Below are 21,419 nucleotides of genomic sequence, written 5' to 3'. Positions count from 1 at the left end.
ATGGCCACAGCAACAGCCAACTCGCCCCAGCCGCCCTGGTCCAGAAAGGGATCTTGTGCCTGTCAAGCATTTCAAAAGACGAAAAAACTGCCATGCGAATGCTGCTCCCGCCAGTGCGAATTAGCGGAGGTGGAAGTGGAATCGTGATGCGCGCAACCTGCGCCTGACAGACACTGGATCTCTGATTTGCCCGTGCCGCTACCGCTACCGCTACCGTGCTTTCACACGCAGCGCAGTCACTCACTAATTCGCATTTTCAACCACTCTTCCTCCATTCACTATCTTTTGTTCTGCTTCTGCTGAGCGTTCTCCTTCATCGCAGTGCCCTAGTCTAGCCCTGCCTCTCTCGATCTTATCGCAAGTCACTCCATGGACTAACAGATCCCCTCAGCCCACGCTGTTGATCGCACTTCATCAGCTTCTCCTCCTCCCTCCTCCCACCTCGATCCTCCCACCCTCCCTATGTCCACAACTACCATGACCACTATCCTCGGTACCTCGAATTCACGAGGTGGCCCTGTCCGCCAGACTCGTTCAAATCCCACGAGACAGATCAAGGGTTTGGGATCTGCTGTCCGTAACAACTCACTCGTTTCCAACAATGGTCTACCACTTGCTGCCTCTGCCACCTCCACTTCTGTCAATCCGCTCACGAACGCCAATGAACCTCCTGGCCTCTATCCTGCTATCAGCCACTTCGCTGACGCCATAGCTGCATTACCACGAGACTTCCGCCGCCACACATCCCTGCTCAAAGAGGTGGATGCGAAGGCCTGGGCTCCGGAAGAAAATCTACAACAGATCCTGGACGAGTGCCTTGCAGATACCACAGCTACTTCAGAGAAGTTTCTTGCAGCTGCTCATAGCTTCTCAGGATCTGCCATAGCCGATGATGCTGTCTTTGTCAGCGACGCCAACAGCGTTGCTAGCGTCTCAGTTAACAATGCCTCCCTTGCATCTGCTCGTTCTACCGATCCCGTGACTCTGCATCGAAGACGGCAGTTCCATGCCCTGCGACAGAATCTTATGGCGATCATGGTGACTATGGACGAGAAAAATCACGTCATCAACAATGCCAACGAGGATGTGTCAAGGAGCATTCGTCGCATGGAGAAACTGTGGCCGCATATTTCTGAGGAGATTTCGGAGGAAGCGCGTCTGGGAAGCTTGAAGCACTGGGCCTACACCGAGACCAACCCTATCAAGAAGCCTCCCGTCCCAACGACCAGGAGAGAAGCCGCTGCCAGTCTAGCCAGTCTACATGAGAGTGAGACTGCTCATAGGAGCGAAAGTAGAAGAGAAGCCATGCTGGCTAGGAAGCAAAGGGCTGCTCAACATGCCGATTCGGACTTCGACGAATCTAGGCATGCCAAGAAAGGGCCGACAAATGGCAAGAAGAAGGGAACAGATACCCCAGTGGATGCGGCTGGGGTTGGAATCACTGGCGCTGGTACCGGGAAAAGGAAAAGGCAGGAAAAGTCTGCAATCGGCGGGGTTATCATGGAGCGCTCGATTAGCAGTGCTATGGCTGCTGGTGCACGAGCAATGTCAAGAGAAAATTCACAACAGGAAAACGCGAAGAAACGAAAGGCTTCAGGTGCCGTCACTTCAGTGGCACGAAAAAGGTATGTGAACACTCCCCAGCTTCGCCTTAGGCGGTCGACTGACAATCATCATTCCAGGATCAATGCCTCGACTCAAGATTCCCCCAAGCTCGCATCTTCTCCTCTTGCCGGAAGCACTGGCAAGGAAGCATACAAAAGGAGCCCTGCTCTCTCCTCTGTGCGACCCGCCACCAATCGGGGTCGACAAAATTCTACGCAGACTTTGGACACCACTCGGGGACGACCATCGTCCTCAACATCACACAGGAATGGAAATGCCAACGCTGTGGCTGCAAGTATACCAGATGTCAACAATGCTGCCACTACTACAGCGAAGGGCCCAAGCGACACCAAAACCATAGTGAAAGAGACAAAGAAAGAAAAGAGCGATCGTGTTGTTGAGGACGAGCCAAAGGTGGTCAAGAGCACGAATGGAGATCATCCCCGGCAAGGACCTCTTCTTATCGATATATCCGCCGCCAAGCAAGAGTCCAATACTTCGAAGGGCGAAGCAGATCCCGTGGAGGACAACATTGTCAAAAAGGTGGCATCGCCCCGTGTTCCACCTGCTCTGTTGACAAGTGAAACTGCATTGAGAGGCGAACGAACAGGAAGAGGCCGAGTATCTAAAACATCAACCCCCATTGTGGGTACCTTTTCCGAAGCAGAGGCAGGAGAGCCGACTTCTGCAAGCAGCAACCAGCATACGGGTTGGGCGTCTAAACAGAAGCGGCCGGCCCGACCTAGAGTCAAGGATCATGGACTCCATGATTCACTGTCACCGAAGGGTTTGCCGATGAAACGCTCTCACAAAAGCAGTGGCAGTGTGTCAACAATTATTGCCCAGATAAACACTACAGCACAGCGTCAGAAAGATGAGCCGGACGCAAACAAGTCAAGTACTCCTTCGGAGACGGGTTTGGGAAACCGGGGGGACGAGGATGAAGACAACGATGCTGCCGATGAAGACGAGGAACGGTATTGCTATTGTCAGGGAGTCAGTTATGGTGAAATGGTTGCTTGCGACAAGCCTGACTGCCCTCGACAGTGGTTTCATCTCGACTGCATCGGACTCAAAAGTGTACCGAAGAGCGCGAAATGGTACTGTGAGGAATGCAAAGAGGCATTGGCAAAGAAAGGAAAAATGGGCTCCAACGGAGGGAATGGCACCGCCAAGTGAAGGAAGACGATCGTGTTGCCAGGCATAGCCGCACCCAAACTGGATACCCTGCTCACCTCCCTACACATGAAGTAATCAGCGAAGGGCATTATGTGATATCACCCCAGGAAGATGGGCCGAGAAATCGTGCCCTGAGGTACCGGTTTTTCCGCCTTCTAATGAGTTTATGGGCATCTATATCTTTTAAGGCTATTCACCAATGAGACCTGGGAGGACTCGGAGTTCCTCTCAGTCGCGGATAGCCCACAATCAGAAATTCATCACAACCCGCCGTGGTCGTCAACTTAATTAAGCCTTGCGTTATCTAGTGATCCAACCCAGTACACAAACCTCTCCATCCGCGTTACGTAAGACAGTCTGTATCGTTCTATTACGTTCTGACCATAATTCGAGATCAACGTATGGTTACTGTATGACTTATCTGGAAGCCTTAGGGTCGCTCGGCCAGAGCTTAAGTGAAGTATAGTATGCGAGATAAGTCACGGCGAGCCTCTAATTGTGTTTGTCTATCGAAATATGTCTATCAAATGTCCCGATGAGGAGGTCTCGTTTGTGATCTGGAACCAAATCTTTGGTCTGCAATCCCGTCGCCCTGGGGCGTTGATCAATCCCTTCTCCCTGGACCTCCTCACTCCTCAGGCCGCCATCAATATGGGGCCGTCGTATTGACACGTACCCAAACACAATCTCCGACTCTGCAATATCAGATTGCATAGCGGAAGTATTTGTTTTCCTTGTCTGTCAGGTCCTGAAACTCCTGTCCGGCGGGTTGAGGGGGGAGGTCAACGGCAACCTTGTCTCGGCGCTTGTTCTCACGCCAGTTGATCCACCACAGGCCCAAAAGACACAGCAAGGAGGCCACATAGACGCCGAGGATGGTGTACTTGGCTTTTGTGTAGTAGGGAGGATCCCGAAATGTTTGCGGTCCGATCAGAAATCCACCACAGTACGATATGAGGACCAAGCTATTCACGGTCGTCTTCTTCGTATAGCCTGCGACGTTCGTGCTGACAAGACTGAGAATGAGGATCAGCGGGGAGGGAGAGTTTCCTAGGATGATATAATATGCCACCAGCTGGCCGATGCGGTGAGCCGTTGGACCATGGGTGGCCAGACCGGTCATCAGGGCGATGGAGAAGATACTGAGCAGAACAGCCAGACTCGCGGCCAACATGCGATTATTGATCCTGCGAGCGAGATATGGAAAGAAGAGATTTGTCACGATCTGCGTGATTCCGCTCGGCATGCTTACGAGGAGCGTGGTTTTCGAGTCGAAGCCATAGCTTTTGAGAAGCAAGCCGAAAAATACGGTGAGACCTCCGGACGGGATCAGCCAGAAAATACAAAACAGGCAGCATAGCCATGTCTGGAGCGTCTGGTCAGCGTCTTTGACAGTATTAACAGTATCGGGTTGACCACTTACCCGTACGTCAGTGAAGGCCTCGCGGAATTGAGGCCACTTGAAGACTTTGCTCCCAATACCTTGTTGATTAACTCGAAGTCGCTCGATTGCGACTCGACGGTCGTGGTCGCTGAGCCATTTCGCAGTGATCGGAGATTCCGGGAAGTACAGCAGCATCGAAACTCCAAAGATGCAGGTAATTCCACCTGAGAGGATGAACAGAGCTTTCCAGCCTGCGAAGGTAATCTTGGGGTTATCAAACCCTATCGCAACGCCATACGCAAACGCCGCTCCTAGTATCTGCGCCGCAGCGTTTCCGACGTACCAGAATGCTGTGCGTATTGCTTGTTCATCACGTTGATACCATCTTGCTGTGATGAGCACAAAGCCCGCTGTGACTGCACCCTCGAGAGCGCCGAGAATGAAGCGGGCAACCATCAGACTGGCAAAACTAGTGCATGCGGCATTGATACACAGGACGGCACCCCATACGATAATGACGCTTGACAGGTATCGTGCGATAGGCAGCCTCTGCATCAGGCGGTTGTGAGGCCCGACGAACGCCAGATACCCAAAATAGAATATCGACCCACACCTGAATAAAGCAGCGAGTCAGTATCGGAGGAAGACCGTTCTGATCAAGACAAAGCTGGCAAGGGGGCTATACCAGGCATATTCCGACGTCGTCAAGTTTGCGTCAACGATGAGACCCATCACCGAGGCATAGCTCAAGAGCGTCTTGTCGAAGTACTGAATCATGAACGTGAAGAACATCCAGGGAATGAGATGCTTGTCGATCGTGTGGCGAATGCGGTTACTGGTGGCCTCGTCGTACGTGACGGTCTCCCCCAAGGTGAAAGATAGAGCTGCATCTGCATCTTTGGTCGCTTTCACAGGTCCTTCCTCGGTATACTGCTTGCTCAAAGCGTGGCCAACTTCGGGTTCAGCCCGAATCGATGCCGATTTCGACTCCATTGTTTCTGTGAGCATGTAGGATTGCGCAAAGCTGAATGGTGGTTTGTGGAGGAAAGGTGCTCAGCATTTGATGCATCGAAATAGCAGTTTTATGCTTCCTGCGGCCTGTATTAGACACGACTTCTCGCGTGCTATCGAGCCAGCGGGACTGGTGCTGTATAGAATCTCCGCGTTTCTGGGTGGGGAGGCTGCCATTCGCTCGGGCCGATCCCTACTGGCTGGCAACTCAAGGACATTACCTAGCGTTGTCAATTCTTCAAAGCTCAACTCCGTAAACCTTGTTCAACCTTGTCAAAAGCGGGCCACTGCTCGAAACAATCGTAAAGATTCCACGCCGAGGCGAGCAGATCGGACCGTCAACGAGAAGATTATAAGATCTTGCAGGATATGGAGGGTCCCATAGAGACCCACCCAAGTCCTGCCTCTTGCACACCCACCAGGCTGTGCCCATACTTGTAAGCGCCAGATTACACATATTTATTCTCCGGAGCGAGAAAACCTGAGCACTTTGGGCCGAAAGCCGTTATCTCCAGCTTCGTCCCCGCCTTCTGAAGTTGAATGCGGCTAATGTCCTGGAAATTGGAAGGGCATCTATTGGACCCCAGACCCCAGGACAAATTCCCTGATTGGTTCAGTAGCATCGTTCTCGACAAAGCAAGACCGCGACTAGGCCTGCTAAGTGACTCGTTCGAAGAAGTATTGCCTTTACTCCTTCATTTACTAGGCATTGAACGAGATTGATCTGTTCGAGGCTCGCACGTCAGTACAGGAAATCATTAACACCACCAAGGTAGCAAAACAAACAATGGGCTCGATACAGGAATCTCTTGGAAGGCCTTGCGTTGCCCTGTCCCAAGGGACGATAAGGGGTATCGAACAAGTAGACCAGTTTCCTCAGACAATCGAAAGCTTCCTGGGCTTCCCCTATGCTCAACCGCCCGTCGGGGACCTTCGCTTTCGGCCACCAGTAAAACTCGAGCCATCTTCAGACATCATTGATGCCTCAAAATATGGGAAGGCTGCACCTGGAAAGCCTCTCATCCCCCCTCGCATCCCACTTGTCTACAGCGAAGACTGTTTGACTGTCAACGTGTTTAGACCAGCCGGCAAGGTCAGCCACGGCACTCTCTTGCCTGTGGCGATCTATGTCCATGGCGGTGCATTCAACCGTGGACATTCTTCTATGCAAAATACTGCCTCTATGGTAGCCTGGTCTGAAGAACCGTTCATTGCGGTCTCGTTCAACTATAGAGTTGGAGCTCTTGGTTTTCTCCCTTCTGCAAGGTCGGCGGAGGAAGGAGTGTTGAATCTTGGTATGCAAGACCAGCGATGCCTCTTCGAGTGGGTCCAAGAAAACATCCATCATTTTGGCGGCGACAACAACAATGTTACTTTGATCGGGTTGTCTGCAGGGGCAATCACCGTGAGTTTAGATGTGACTACACAACGCAATCGGGAGTGCCACTGACATTGCACACAGATTGGACATTTTCTCTTTTATTACAGTGACAAAACCCCCCGTCCATTCCACCGAGTAATCATGGAGTCGGGCTCACCGACCACCAGAGATTGCCGGCCGTATAATGAAAACGTCATTGAGGGCTATTTTAGAGAGTTCCTATCACAGGCTGGCTGTCCGCCCGATCTTTCGGCCTCAGAGACCTTCGCCTTTCTACGTACATTGCCTTTATCTACCATTACAGATGCTCAAGCGGCCGTTTTCAACAAATACAAACCTACTATGCAGTGGCCATTTCGCCCAGTCATAGACGGTGATCTCATACCTCGACCGCCGATGGAGAGCTGGCGTCTAGGCCACTTCTACAAGATTCCTATCCTGACAGGGTTCTGCACCAACGAAGGGTCGCTTTTTATGGATTTGAAGTTGTCAGAATCCCAACAGTTTACGCAATTCATGCGGACCCTCCTTCCTAGTCTCCCTGATGTGGACTTCGACCGATTGGAGGAGCTATACCCTGATCCATTACTCGGGGATCTGACATATCAAGATGACAGAGTCGGGAAAGACATTGGCCCACAATATATGCGAACAGAAGCAGCCTATGGCCAGTACTCCCTCATAGCACCCATCCGACAGACTGCACACCTTGCCTCGTCGGCTGCACCGGTGTACCTGTACCACTGGGATGTATTCACCACCCTCTTCCGAGGCGCCGCTCATGGCGACAATCTAAAATATGAAACGTTTGATCAAATCACAACATCTCTTTCGGACGGACAGAAAGAGGTGTCGGGCATATTTCACGCCTACTTAACAAGCTTTATCTGTAACAATGGCGATCCAAATCGGATACGAGGGAGATATAAGCATCGCGCGCTATGGAGGCCGTATACTGGCGAACAACCTCTGACTATGATGCTAGGTGGTGGGAACAGGGAGCTCATAGGAGGGCCTGTGGGCACACCAGCCGAGTTGATACATGAGACCTGGGCCATGGAACAATGCAAATTCTGGTGGGACAGAACAGAACTTACACAGAAGTAACTACTGACCAGCTATCGCTGCTAATCAGGCTGGGTTGACTAAAACCCTTCCCTAGTTCTGTCAGATGCGCACGTAAAACTTAGAAAGCCACAAGATAGGCCGAGGGGAAAGAGCATGCAGGATATTCTGAATTATCTGTATAAAATATATATAAACTAAAACCTATAATTCTGCCTAGGTGAATAAACCTGCAGTCCAAAGAGAACGAAACAACGTGCCGGGGGGGCCCAGGTTTTCTTGTGTGACTCCTCAAGAAGCCTCCCTTTCGTAAGGATGAGCTCATCAATGTTTTCGCAACCTGCTGTTGCTGTATGTTAAGGGATTAGCCCTTGAGGGTGTTGGTTCGTAGGGACTTCCGGCTGGTAGTGTATACTGTATAAAGGCCTGTGGGATCTCAATTTGTAGGCACAGTTTGTGATAAGGCTGGAAATTGTTGGCTTTGGAGAGATTGTACGACTCCAAGCCCTGACACAACCTCCAAGTCAGAGTAGTCATTTTGGTGGCAAATACATTCTTACCTACAATGGAAAGGTTCAGAATCATATGCGTGTTCAAGAAAGAGGTCCTGTTTCACGCTCCTGTAGAGCTTTTCTCAGGACCGACTGAGGTGAATACACACAGGTCGTCAGTTAAGCAAGGTCCTGAAGGCCCAGCGGGCGCTGAGACCCATTTCAAGAGAGCAAGGTTCGAGGGCCACTATTTTAATACTGTGCTGAATTGCACCTGTATTGGCCGAGGAGTCTTGAATATAGATGAGACCTATCGTACGCTGCCGCAAAATTAGAGACCCATAAATGGAGAAGTGAGGTGCAAGTCTCGAGTTTCCGACGTGTTTCATCCCAGTTTAATGGGAATAGATGTAGAGTAGTGACGACGAGGCGTGAAGTCCAATAGGGTCTTTAATGCCGGGGATCTACTCGTAACGATAGGCTTCTCATGGAGTAAGGCGATCCTTGCACATTCAGCCGAGCTTTGCTTTACCTCGACCTCAGAATTGTCTAGCATCAGAAATTGCCGCAAGAACAAAGAGGGAATATTCGACGAAAGCTGTAACCATCCGTAGAGTACTCCGTAGAGTGCAACAAGATCCAAGCCGCGCTTGGCCAGGCTAAGGCTCGAATGATAAGCATGGTTTTAGGGCAGAAACATCATGGAGGTGCCGCGCCAAAGTACGAGAGATTCATAGGGATTATTTATTTCTAGCACAGAAATTTGGATTAAAATTCTGCTCTAGAATTTCTGCTTCTGATGGGGAGGATGGCCGAGCGGTTATGGCGTGTGACTCAAGTTTTATCTTGGACTGTAAACCAGTCTTCTCATGGGCTTTGCCCGCGTGGGTTCGAATCCCACTCCTCTCAAATTTTTTCCTCTTCATTTGTACCCACGTCGTGGAATGCATACAGCCAGGAAACATGTAGGGTATGTAAGTTTTTTGCATCAGCAGCAATTTAGTGCTTAGAAAGTGCGCAATGACTGATCACTGGCTGCCAAGGCCTGTAAAGACTTGAGGTCCCACCTCCCAGGGGTCCGAGCCTCGGTTTGTTCCCATTCGCTCATCTTACTTTCAAAGTTCTAATGTAGACCATAGAGCGGCGCTATTGCTAATGGTGTCTGCTGGGGAGGAAGTACCCCGTAAATGCGCCTCGTTACGAGCCTAACCCAAGGTTAGAATCTCGCCTGCAGCCCCCTCGATATGGAGTCGACCAGAACCTTGAATCTATGATTTCAACAACAGCTAGAAGCCTACTTGCCAACCATGCCTCACCCGTGCGAGATTGAAGTAGAGATCTCAGACTGTGGACTGTTAATAGTCTCTATAAAAGAGTGTCAAAAAGCTAACCATGCTAGCTTTTGACACTACCGATCCCACTCATGGTCATCAGTAACCATGCCGACGGCCTTGCCATCACGTTTCCAGATGACACCATCCTTCATGACAAAGTCGACGCGCCTGAGAGCCTTTGGGTTCTCGCGAGGATCTTCACGAACAGCAATAATATCTGCGCGGTTTCCCTTTTCAAACCAGCCGAAGCGCATCCCGCAAAGGTCTCCACCACATGCTTCCCACCCTCCCACCGTGCAGGCTTCGAGAACCTCTTCCCAGGAAAGCCCTACCTCTCGGAGAAGCTCCAGCTCTCGGGTCGACTGGCCGTGCGGGTATGTTCCAGTGTCTCCGCCTGCTGCGAATCGTACGCCTAGTTTATATGCCATTTTGGATTGTTCCATGATCTCGTCGAACCGCTTCGCATGCACCCGCTCGCAGACGGCTAGGGTTGGGACGAAGATGGTGCCCTTCTCGATCATTTGCTTGAAGATCTCCTCATTTGCGAAGTACGCGTGCTCGATAGAGATGACACCTGCTTTGATGGCCATCTGCGCTCCCTCAATGGTGCCTGCGTGACATACGACCGGAATTTGCGCCAAGTCGGCCTCCTTGACTAGCGCATCGACCTCTTCTTGGTGGAAGACGAGATAATCAGGGTTGGGATCTTTCGGCGGATGTGTAGGACTGGGAATATAAGGATGTTGCTGTGCAGGTGGGTAGCGCATAATTCTTCGTCTGTAATCGGCGAAAAACTTGATGACATCGGCACCAGCAGCAATGCGACGCCTCACGGCCGTCCGGATCTCGTCGACACCATCCACGGCTTCGCCTCCTCGTGGGTAGCAGACGCCATTGGCGTGGTTTTCCGTGCGCATTTCATAAGACCCTGTGCTGGCGAGTGCCCGAGTCGCAACGTAGAGACGTGGTCCAGGGATGAGGCCTCGGTTGATGCAATCGCGGATCTGAGCATCCATTTCTCCCATCGACTCTGAACTTAGATCGCTTGGGAAGTTGTCAGTTCCATTCTATCCAATAATGAGGCTCTGTTTACCGGTAGGTAGTGCATCCTGCAAGTAGTGCTGTACGCACATGATGAGTTGCGCGAATAATTCGCTCAGGAATACTTTCGTCCCTTTTTTGAATTAAAGATGCGCGCTCACTATAGAGTAGTTAGACCGGAACAGGATCATGTTGCAGAAAAGGCGAAGATGGTATTGACCTACTCGTAGGAATGAAGGAAGATATGGGTGTGCGCATCGACAAGGCCTGGCATCACCACCTTGCCTCTGAGATCGACATCACCTTTAGGCACATCCTCTCCCAGGCAGTCTGATTCTTTCCTTTCGTAGACATCAACTACCAGCCCTGACTTTGAGTCAACTGTCACCGACACATTTTTCAAAAATTCCTTCTTTTTCGGGTCGAATAACGTCGACGTGTGAATCGTATACTGTGTTGTCATTTTGATGTAAATGGTGCCGTGTCCCCATATTACTTGGGATCCAACACAAAAGTAAATAGTCCTTAAGTAGGTCTCCATTGATCTTTGACTGTGCATTCGCCTTCCATTTGTAGATTTTGGAGAAATCGGGTAATTACTGGGAAACTCCCGAATGGAAATCCCTAGCGCAATGTCTCTGGGCAGGCTTAAACCCGCGAGCCCACAGCGGAGCCTGAAATCGTACAACCACCGTGGACTGCTCCTCAGGCCGGAGAGCCGTCACTAATTTCATTGTTGATGCTCAATACCGAGCCGATTTGCCTCCACCCATTCGTGCTGGAGATAGCAGCTAATCCCGAATTTTCAATTTCATCGTCAGAATGTAATGCACGGAACAAGCTGGGGAAACATGCTGCTAGGCTTGATATAACAGGCTGAGAGATCACAGCATGACTCAAGGCTGAAGCAGTTAACTTCGCCAGGCGTTCAGGCAGAGTTCAGCAAAGTCCACGAACCACAAATCAGCCATACTATTCCACGCTCAATGCAATGGTATTCACTGTCGTTGCCACAGGTGATCTTGTCATCAATGGCCCTCTTCAGCGACCTGTCGATCAGAATCAGGTCTACGATCATGTGAGAAACGCAGATTCGTGCTTTTCCAACTTAGAGATGCCCTTCAGCAGGGACGGGTTGCCGTCTGAAAAATTGATTGCCCTGAAATGTGACCCTATTCACGCCCCAATAATCCGTGATGTCGGCGTGGACGTTGTGACGATGGCCAATAACCACGGGATGGACTATGGCAACGAAGGCCTCCTGACGACAGCTGAAGCACTTGACGGTGCTGATGTTGCCCACGTCGGATTCGGCAAGAATAGTCTTGACAGTTTCGCACCTGTGGTGAAAAAGATCAAGAACACAAATGTGGCGTATATCGGTGTCACCACAACTTTGCCGAATGGTAGCGGTGCTGGTCCCTCGCGGCCTGGACTCGCTGGAGTGCGCGTTTTCACCAAATATGTGATCGATACCGTCACGCTCGACGAGTCCCCGGGGATGTCGCCATTTTCCGAGACCGTCACGTACAAGCCAGATGAAGAGGTCCTTCTCCAGACTATTCGCGACGCGAGAGCTAAAGCAGATGTCGTCTTGGTGGGTATCCATTGGGGCGTGCCCTATGGATGGGTAGCTGCGACACAAGATGAGATCGCAACATATCAGCAGCCATTAGCACACGCAATAGTCGATGCTGGAGCATCAGCGATTTTCGGCCACCATCCACACGTAGTTCAGGGGGTTGAACTGTACAGAGAAGTTCCTGTGTTTTATAGTCTGGGAAATTTTATCTTCAGCAACACCATTGTTACTCCCAACGCTGATTTTCGGAAATATCCTCCTTACAGTTGGACCAGTCTGCAAGCAACGCTTTCCAACATTGGGGCTCTAGCAAAGATATCTTGGGACGGAGGCAGATTGATAGATTGCTCAATCATCCCGTTGACTATTGCGGAGGATGGTGAGCCTTGTGAGGCTACAACGAAGGATACTGAGGTCCTGATATCGCGCCTGAATATTCTGTCTAAGGGTCGCGGTGTGCATTTCGACTTGAGACAGCTCGAAGGCGGATTCGAAATCGGCATAGTGAAAGCATAGCCTGAAGACACTCTGGAAACAAGCAAGACGCTGAAAATTCCAATTTCTTGCATTCCGCATGGGCATTCGTACCATCAAACCATGTTCCATAGCAATTGCACAAATGTTTCCCATGCCTCGGCGTATACCGCACCACTTTCCCATCGCGCCACGAAGGAAGAAATAAGAGCAGAAACTTTCAGGATGGGGCCTAGCGCAAGGCGTGGTTCCATTGCGTAAAACGACCCAGCTTGCGCTGTCTGGTGCCGACACATGAGATAGGTCGCCCAGACCAATCCAGCCTCAAGGACTTGTGATGCAGCCATAGAAATGCTAATGATCTTCTTGTCTTCGTTCAGGCGGGCGAAATGGTCAATAATTGCAGACGCAGAACATGCAACAATCTGAAAGAGCCTGGAGCTGGACAAGTTGACTGAACCACTAGACATCACATCCGACGTCGTGAAGATGGGATGCAAAGCCAGGTATAGCGTCGCTGAGTATATGCTTATATCCGAAGTTGTTAATCTCACCTGTAAATGAAGTGGAATCAAACTTTCGAAGAAATCCTCTGATTGCAAAGGGAAGTGCGTTATGTGCTCGATAATATTTTGTTGATGGGTCAAAACATTCAGGTCGTCCGACAACATTCCGGACGATGTTGAAATCCCCACTGTCGAGTTCAGACGCAGCGCACAATAAGGAGATTGGAGTCGAAAATATGTCATAGTACAGCTTCAAGAGATATCTTAGCATCACTCAAAATTGCCTTTTTGAGACTTACCTCTCGAGTTTCAGCAAGGAGCCCTCTAGCCTTATAAACGCATCGTCCAATTCCATGTTTTGAAGTTGGTATTCTTCACGAAGGTCTTCAATCGTTGAACAGGCTCTTCCCAACAGATCCCATAGCTGCCCCGAACTCGGATTTATTGCTTCACAGAGAGCAAGCGCACACAAAGCGGTACATGTCCATCTTATCGTCGCCACCTGTGTCTCTTGTGGTCTCAGGTTTTGGGGAATTTTTTGTACATCATTAATGCAGCGTATTGAGATGCCGGATAAAGTGGGGTCCAGATCCCGCGTAATCAGCGTGGAGGAAATAGCAAACACTATACTCAACGCAATGGCACCGGGGTGGTCTTTATTCGCGCTACTCCATCTCAAGGGGTTCTCGTGCATCCCTATAACTGACTGCAGCTCGCGGGTGAGCAAAGGGTACTCCTCGGACACGACTTTCATAAAGTGCTCTATGATTGCTCGCTGAGTAGAAGGCGGTACGAGAGACTGGAGCTCCAGTTTGCGCTGGTCCAATAGAACGTGAAACGATGGCAGAGTTGTCAAACTCTGGGGTCCAAATGATGTTGAGGATTCATCCCGCAGCAGACGTTCTGGAATCGGCAGGTGGCTGGCCAGATGCCAGTAAACGGAGTTCTTCAGTAAACGCTCCAGAAAGCGAGCCAGGTTTCCGGGACCTAGATATGCCGTTGGTGAAGGGGACGGAATGCCATCATTTGAGATGGTCAGATGATAGCTTTGCTCAGTGACTTGTAGGGAAGGCACATTGAGGACAGGATCATTCTGCACGGCACGAGATCTGGCTCTGAGATTCCGGATCTCGGACTCAAGACGTTGTTTCTTCTGGCCGAGAGCATATAGGTGACTGGAGACTGGTTGAATGGGCGGAAACCATGATAGATGAGCTGGGGTTCACTTACCCGCAGGATATCTCCTGCTGTAGGGAATCGTCCCAGAAGGTACACTCGACGTCGTTGATCCGACAGCTCTTGCAGGCAGGTAGTTGCAGGTCGCACTAGATTCTTGAATTTTAACTTGCTGAGCGGAACAATGTTGGCTGGTAAGGCGATTACCTTTGTTCGTCTCTTCCGACATCTACTACAAACTCGTAAAGCCATGTTGCATCAATGAGACGATGCAGATGTCCATGAGCAGAGCGAGATGATGGATATTCCTACAGCTGTCAGGTCAGGGACGACGGTTAGCTGGAATTTCCAAGACTCAGAGTGCTCCTACGACTGGAGCGCGGAGGATCTTCTGTTAACAGAGATTCATCCACTGAGTACTGCAATAGAAGCGAGGTTGAATTGGTTACTCAGAACCTATTGGCGCCAAGACCCCACTAGCGCGTACTAACTGTTCAATCACGTGATGAGCTAGCATACCTTAGACACTAAAAGTCTCTAGAGTTGGTGTTGGTAAATATGACCCTGTTTTCAGGTCTATTTTAAGGAGCTAGGCGGGACGCCCTATTTAGTTGGATATAGAGGGCATATCTTGCCTATTCTATACAATCTCTACACAAGCTTTTACCACCAAGATGGCTGTTTGGATTTCGCCAGCAGTTGGCTAGAATGCTCCCTTATCGATCAATAAAACCGCCACTACTTCAGCATTCGGAATGCTTTTGAAAGCATGGAAAATGCCGATTTCATTCATAATCAACTACCCTCGACCAGAACTCTCTCCATCTCTGCAATCAACAACGACATAGTGTGCCCGCCGCTATTGGTCCTCAGCTAGGCTACTCCTTCACCTTGTTCACCAAAATCTTGAGACTCTCTACCGCATCCTCCTTTTCCATAAGAATCTCTGCCATCCTGAACCCCTTTCCATTTCCAAACTCCTGGTCCTGGATCAGGTCCATCAACTGTCCCCAATTTTCCACCCTCCTCGTTGTGACTGGGTATAGTTCATCATTCTCAGGCGCGCCAAAGTAACTGGCCGATTGCAGATACCGCCATGCCTGGACATCGTTGTAATGTGCTCTCATACCGTGGATGAGGCGCTCAATTGTGTAGCCATCGTTGTTTAGAAGGAAGATTGTGACATCTAAGCGATTTCGAATGATGTCCGAGATAGCCTGTGCAGTCATTTGTAAGGAACCATCGCCTTCGAAGAGAATCGTCCGTCCAGAGAAGCATTTGCTTGAGGCACTAAGCTCACGTTGCGCAAGTGCCACACCTTGGGCCGCGGGCAACATGAACCCAATGCTGAGCCAAATGCTACTATTATGCAATTGCGTCTTCTCGGGGAGGACGAACTCTCTTGAGCCTATCGATGCTGTGCCTGTCTCTGCTAAAATGATGTCGTGAGGCCTGAAGAAGCTTGAGATGCGGCGGTAGAAGGTGCATTGATCTATAGGACTTTCGGATGCCGGCGCTGCGAGTGCCTTGAGCTCCTGCAGCGGATGAACCAGTTGCTCCGGATACGGCTTGTACTGCCAGAGCTTCTGCGGGACGATTCGGTCCAGGACAGCTTGGAACACAGACTTCATATGCACGTTGCTGAATGTCGTGGTATTACAAAGGTCAATTGAGTCTTTGTTGAAGGTGATTGTTCTTTCTGCCTCAGGAATAGTACTGAAATTCAGGGTATTCACGTTGCTGTTCAGTGGTGCTATCCGAAGTATAAGGTCGCAGCTATCAAACCACGGCATAGGTACATTCTTTCCTATCACGCCTTCGTATACTCCGTGGAAGTTTGGATACGTCTCATTGACGATTCCCTTCCCAAAGGGTGTTGTTGCGGTAGGAAAACCAGTGACACGCACAAGCTCGTTTACTTCTGATGCGATACCGTAGCGTGAAGCAAAACCATCTACAATAATGAATGGTTGTTTAGAGGCATATATCCTATCAATGATAGCGTTGATCTCGGCATCATTGAAGCCTTTCTCTGTTGTGAGACCAAGGTCTATAGGTGATTTGAGGAGAGAAGCTGGTACTTGAGTAGTGACCATGTCAGTCGGAAGCTCGATGTACACGGGTCGGCTCTTGAGTATGCATTGTCTTAGCGCAGAGTCGATCTGCTCTGGGGCAGTCTCAGCATCTCTCAGATTGGTCTGCGCGATGGTGACGTTCTTGTACATCCGTGAAAATATTCTCAAGTCGCCATTACCGAGTGAATGATGGATACAAGTGCTAGCATCTTGTATGGCAGTAGAGGGTGTGCCGACGATATGCACCACAGGAGACATCTCAGCATACGCTCCGCCGATCGCATTAATAGCCGACAGTTCGCCAACGCCAAAGGTTGTGATGACAGCTGAAATGCCTTTGATCCTCGCGTATCCATCAGCAGCGTATCCAGCGTTGAGCTCATTGGCGTTCCCCACCCAATTGAGACCTGAGGGCTCGATATAGTCAAGAATTGTGAGATTGAAATCGCCTGGTACACCATGTACCGATCCGACGCCGAGTTGGTACAGGCGGGCGAAGAGATACTTTGCTAGATCAATCCAAACACTCATGATGACGACACAACTCCACGTTCTCTTTCGAAGATGGCAGGCTTGCAATCTCAGGGCTGATCCTTATACCGTCCACGTCTACACGCCACACTTGAAGCCTTGAGACGAACAGGATGTCGAGCAGGCACTTGTGTCAGTCGGGAGGGTCCTGCTATTCATACGTCCCGAGTCGCCATTTTAGAGAGGAACAAGGCAACAATTTACCGGTGAGCAAGCCTGGCATCAACCCCGTGAAATATCTGATTTCTTCACCGGCTGACTAAAGGCTTTTTCTGACTGAACTGTTTGGGAATGAACCGATTTCTCGTTTCTGGAATCCATGCTAAATCCTAGGAAGGACCTGGAAATTTCAGATTGCCAGACCAAGGTATATTGGGCTTCAAAGCTGTTCGTTGCGTCGCTTTGCAGAATCTTGGTACGAACAACAGAGAAAGCGTGCCGCAGCTGCAGGCTTCTGACGGCAGACCCTCCCAAATCTGACGCGCCTACTTTCTGACTTCCATGGGCCATCACAGACTCGGAGTTCTGTTTTGATGTTTAAACACAACCACTGAGGATCTTACCTGTTTGGAAGACCGCTGGAAAAAAAGACCTGAGGAATTATTGTTGTGATTAGCTGGTATGTTCTGCTTGATTGCAATAGCCATATATACCCCTGACCTGAAGATCGAAATTATCCAAGAAGACAGCCTCTGCAATAATCATCACAATGTGCGATCAGGGAGGGCGGTCGTGCAACTCATGTGCAAACAACAGCCAAGGAGTTGGAAATGTCGCCGACATTGAGGACTACCTCCTCCAGATTGGGACATTGAGGAGGCAGAATCAGCGATTGCAGCAGCAACTGTCCGAAGCAGGTGTGAGGAGAAGTCCACGTCCGGATACTGACCGATCCAAACTGCGTTCTGCTCGTTGGTTCAATGAGGAGAAGAACCCCGGAGTGTCTGCAGCATACGCCGAGCGATATTTCAACTCCGGGCTGACACCAGAAGAGCTGCAATCCAACAAACCAATTATTGGTATCGCCCAGTCTGGATCCGACTTGACGCCATGCAACCGGCATCACCTGCTGCTGGCGCAACGAGTCCGGGCGGGCATTCGCGCTGCCGGGGGCGTGCCTTTAGAATTTCCAACCCACCCTATCCAGGAGAGCACAAGAAGACCGACTGCGGCTTTGGATAGAAATCTTGCCTATTTAGGCCTCGTGGAATTGCTACATGGATATCCGCTGGATGGCGTCGTGCTGCTGACCGGATGCGACAAAACGACACCGGCCTTTCTCATGGCGGCTGCCACAGTCGTAAGTCCCTGAGCAAGGTTGAAACACTCTGATCTCGCTGATTTTGTGTCAAAGAATATCCCAACCATCTGTATGAATGTAGGTCCGATGCTAAATGGCCATCTAGAAGGCTCAAGCGCGCGCGTCGGGTCGGGAACCATATTCTGGAAAGCTAGAGAAGAACATGCAGCAGGTAGAATCGACAATGACATGCTCATAAAACTTGTGGCAGCAGGGTAAGCTTTAGGCGTCTCCCCGCTCATTTCCTACTGACCTGACTTATAGAACACCATCGGTAGGACATTGCAACACTATGGGAACGGCGTCTACGATGAATGCTCTAGCCGAAGCGCTGGGTATGGCTCTCCCAGGGTCGGCAGCCATTCCAGCCCCATATCGCGAAAGAACCCAGTGTGGATATGAAACGGGTAAGACAATAGTCGAGATGGTGTACTCGGACCGTAAGCCTAGCGACATTATGACCCGCGAAGCCTTCGAGAATGCTATCGTAGTGAATAGCGCCATCGGGGGAAGCACAAATGCTCCAATACACCTTATTGCTATTGCTAAACACGTCGGAGTTACTCTCGATCTCGACGACTTTGATCGCATCGGCTACGAAATTCCACTGATATTGAACGTCCAGCCAGCGGGCGAAATGCTATGTGAGGAGTACTATCAAGCAGGCGGACTCCCGGCGGTAATGGCCGAGCTTCTAGATCAAGGCAAACTACACGCTGAAATACTGACCTGTACTGGTAAGACAATAAAAGAGGTCGCATTCGGGAGACACTCATGGGACAGAAGGACGATAAAGGCATATTGCGATCCGATCAAGGCGCGGGCTGGGTTTGCGCACCTAAAAGGGAATCTGTTTGACTCTGCAATTATGAAGACTTCTGTTATCTCACGAGAATTTCGAGAAGCCTATCTACAAGATGTCAATGACCCCAATACATTCGAAGGGCGAATCGTGGTCTTTGAGGGACCGGAAGATTACGAAAGACGTATCGAGGATGCGCAGACTCGAATCGACGATAGAACGATTCTCGTAATGCGAGGTGTTGGTCCGCTGGGGTTTCCAGGTGCTGCAGAAGTGGTCAATATGCGTGCGCCCAGCCACCTGCTGAAGCGAGGTATTCGTTCTCTCCCGTGTATCGGGGATGGAAGGCAGTCTGGTACCTCGGGATCACCGTCTATTCTGAACGCAAGTCCTGAAGCGGCGCTTGGTGGCAACCTAGCCCTCATACGTGACGGCGATCGACTTCGGGTCGACTTGAATAGCCGGCGCGTTGATCTCTTGCTTTCCGAAGATGAATTGGACAAGAGACGAAAGGAAATGGAGGACCAGGGTGGTTTCCCGGTCCCAGAGAGTCAGACCCCGTGGCAGGAAATCTTTAGAAGAGAAGTGGGCCAGCTGGACGGAGGCATGGTCCTGAGAGACGCCGTCAAATATCAACGAGTGGCACAGCGCTGGGCAGTCCCACGCCACAATCATTGAGATGATTGCATTCGATATGTTTCCCTCTAGGCAGAAATCTCTAGAGCAGTGATGCAATGTATGGAGGACGCGATTCCATCCAGGTCTGGGTCGCTGGCCAGTTTCAGCTTTTCTCGATAGAGTATGTTAATTTGGTAGGGGAAAAGGGGGACCAACCTCGCCAAGTACCTATGATGGTGAGGCTAGCGAGGGAGTGCTTGGTACCTAACCAACCAGTTTATTAGGTAGTTGCTGGGCCGGCCGAGGCGCCTAGGCACTGTCCAAGCCCCTGGGATCCCCTGGCTGACGACCTGGAGATGTACCCGGGGTGCCCAGGTTCGCGCCTGCCAGTGCGGAGGTCATCACCCGCTGTGTACGAAGGACGTTGCTAAAGATCCTCGGCTTGGTTGTCAAAGGCAAGTTGCATGATGCACTTTCCCGGACTAGTTGCATTCCCGCACCTGCCCTTGGCAATGATGCTAACTATTAGCCCCGCCAAGGCTCTTATCCAGGCAACTGGTTTACTCGAGCTTGTCCATCACAGAGCTTCTCTCCTCTCCATACCATTGCATGAACAACAAACGCTCGTCTATTATCGAACTACGCCCCTCGGCTGGATCGATTCATCTTACGGAGTATCACCACTTTGTAACTGTTGACGCCTAGAGGCGTCGATGTGAGAGGTGGCTCACCACGGCTACTAGTACGTGTGGGAAGGAAAACACATGTTTGACCAGCACGTCTCATTGTGGATGGGTGAGGACTTGAACACAGACAACTGGATCGGCGTTTCCGATCGGAAAAAAAGGAAGCAGATTCAAGATAGACTGGCTCAAAGATCGCGCCGTATGTGTTCTGTTGAAGTATTCCTTCCATCTGCTGAACGTGAGTGTATCTATACACAGAACTGATGGCGTCGTAATCTTGAAGGCAAACGACTCGCGAATTTGAAAAATGCTGGCAACAACGCCCAACGGGGCTGGAACGTCGTGGGACAAGCCAACGCGCACGAGCTTCAACAACAGCCTCGTACCTCGCAACCCGTACACACTACAAGCGATTCTGAAGCTGGGTCGGCCATCTCAGCAGTAGCGACAGTGACAGCAATGCCCACAGCCGCAGTACCGGCTTCATGTGGCATGCCCATGACAATGGGAACCAGTCAAGTGCCCTCGCTGGCTGCGATGTCCATGTCGGCGTCCCCTCAAGCCTCTCCGGCATCCAACGCGTCAGCACCAGCTGCAGCCGACGATTGCCTGATGTCTCATTCCAACAATACGGTCTTCACTGCCCTGTTCAAAAATGGCCGTGTCCTGGGCATTCCCTGCGGCAGTCAGATCACTTGGAAGTCGACTTCACGCGGCCCCGCGATACCTACCTCGCTCCAGCCGACACTTTTGCAGCGGACGGCCATGCACACTTCTTGGATTGACCGCTTCCCCTTTCCGCTCATGCGCGATAACTTCATCAGGTTGAATGCCGTCATTGACGAAGAGGAGTTTCTGAGTTGCCTCTTCGACACCCATAGCTTCACCATTGTGCCCGGCACCATGAGCTGGGACCCAAGTGGCTGGATCATTGGTAAGGAATTTAGAGAGAAATGGGGATTTTTGTTCTACTAAATGTCTTTCTGTTCGTGCCTACACACTCTCCCGCCAGAATCTCTGCCCCGAAACTGCCAGTTCGTCAACCTCGAGGATACCCGACGATGTCTGAGGACCTGCACTGAGGCCAATTTCAGCACGGAATAACATAGAGGTTACCTATGCTTTCTCCTGAGCATGGACTTGGTGACCTATAGCTAGAATAGAAATTGTACTGTGAC

The 21,419-nt window shown here is 50.6% G+C and overlaps 9 protein-coding genes across 9 annotated transcripts; 5 read left to right on the top strand and 4 right to left on the bottom strand.

Moving 5' to 3' along the window:
• Positions 1–477: 477 nt before the first annotated feature.
• Positions 478–2,784, top strand: A1O9_05654 (uncharacterized protein; the record flags this gene model as incomplete). The annotated part of the gene is made up of 2 exons (XM_013404870.1): positions 478–1,625; positions 1,683–2,784. The coding sequence occupies 2 exons, from the start codon at positions 478–480 to the stop codon at positions 2,782–2,784; spliced, it is 2,250 nt and encodes a 749-aa protein (XP_013260324.1).
• Positions 2,785–3,487: 703 nt separating this feature from the next.
• On the bottom strand, positions 3,488–5,161 carry A1O9_05653 (uncharacterized protein; the record flags this gene model as incomplete). The annotated part of the gene is made up of 3 exons (XM_013404869.1): positions 3,488–4,150; positions 4,208–4,781; positions 4,854–5,161. The coding sequence occupies 3 exons, from the start codon at positions 5,159–5,161 to the stop codon at positions 3,488–3,490; spliced, it is 1,545 nt and encodes a 514-aa protein (XP_013260323.1).
• An 805-nt stretch (positions 5,162–5,966) lies between these two features.
• A1O9_05652 (uncharacterized protein) lies at positions 5,967–7,667 on the top strand (the record flags this gene model as incomplete). Its single annotated transcript, XM_013404868.1, has 2 exons — positions 5,967–6,584; positions 6,642–7,667. 2 exons carry the CDS (start codon positions 5,967–5,969, stop codon positions 7,665–7,667), a joined length of 1,644 nt encoding a protein of 547 aa, XP_013260322.1.
• Positions 7,668–9,524: 1,857 nt separating this feature from the next.
• Positions 9,525–10,954, bottom strand: A1O9_05650 (uncharacterized protein; the record flags this gene model as incomplete). Its single annotated transcript, XM_013404867.1, has 3 exons — positions 9,525–10,494; positions 10,544–10,651; positions 10,716–10,954. The coding sequence occupies 3 exons, from the start codon at positions 10,952–10,954 to the stop codon at positions 9,525–9,527; spliced, it is 1,317 nt and encodes a 438-aa protein (XP_013260321.1).
• Positions 10,955–11,482: 528 nt separating this feature from the next.
• A1O9_05649 (uncharacterized protein) lies at positions 11,483–12,589 on the top strand (the record flags this gene model as incomplete). The annotated part of the gene is made up of 1 exon (XM_013404866.1): positions 11,483–12,589. The coding sequence occupies one exon, from the start codon at positions 11,483–11,485 to the stop codon at positions 12,587–12,589; it is 1,107 nt and encodes a 368-aa protein (XP_013260320.1).
• A 74-nt stretch (positions 12,590–12,663) lies between these two features.
• Positions 12,664–14,378, bottom strand: A1O9_05648 (uncharacterized protein; the record flags this gene model as incomplete). The annotated part of the gene is made up of 4 exons (XM_013404865.1): positions 14,284–14,378; positions 13,353–14,228; positions 13,021–13,303; positions 12,664–12,972 (listed from the first exon to the last, which is right to left on the bottom strand). Exons 2-4 carry the CDS (start codon positions 13,805–13,807, stop codon positions 12,664–12,666), a joined length of 1,047 nt encoding a protein of 348 aa, XP_013260319.1. The 5' UTR covers positions 13,808–14,228; positions 14,284–14,378.
• A 729-nt stretch (positions 14,379–15,107) lies between these two features.
• Positions 15,108–16,835, bottom strand: A1O9_05647 (uncharacterized protein; the record flags this gene model as incomplete). Its single annotated transcript, XM_013404864.1, has 1 exon — positions 15,108–16,835. One exon carries the CDS (start codon positions 16,833–16,835, stop codon positions 15,108–15,110), a length of 1,728 nt encoding a protein of 575 aa, XP_013260318.1.
• Positions 16,836–17,544: 709 nt separating this feature from the next.
• On the top strand, positions 17,545–19,615 carry A1O9_05646 (dihydroxy-acid dehydratase; the record flags this gene model as incomplete). The annotated part of the gene is made up of 3 exons (XM_013404863.1): positions 17,545–18,135; positions 18,190–18,350; positions 18,400–19,615. The coding sequence occupies 3 exons, from the start codon at positions 17,545–17,547 to the stop codon at positions 19,613–19,615; spliced, it is 1,968 nt and encodes a 655-aa protein (XP_013260317.1).
• A 1,130-nt stretch (positions 19,616–20,745) lies between these two features.
• Positions 20,746–21,216, top strand: A1O9_05645 (uncharacterized protein; the record flags this gene model as incomplete). The annotated part of the gene is made up of 1 exon (XM_013404862.1): positions 20,746–21,216. One exon carries the CDS (start codon positions 20,746–20,748, stop codon positions 21,214–21,216), a length of 471 nt encoding a protein of 156 aa, XP_013260316.1.
• Positions 21,217–21,419: the final 203 nt, after the last annotated feature.

This window comes from Exophiala aquamarina (assembly GCF_000709125.1).
Source record: "Exophiala aquamarina CBS 119918 chromosome Unknown aczIA-supercont1.4, whole genome shotgun sequence".
NCBI lineage: Eukaryota > Fungi > Ascomycota > Eurotiomycetes > Chaetothyriales > Herpotrichiellaceae > Exophiala > Exophiala aquamarina.
The sequence above is the reverse complement of the archived record's forward strand: the minus strand, read 5'-3'. Positions and strand labels throughout refer to the sequence as shown.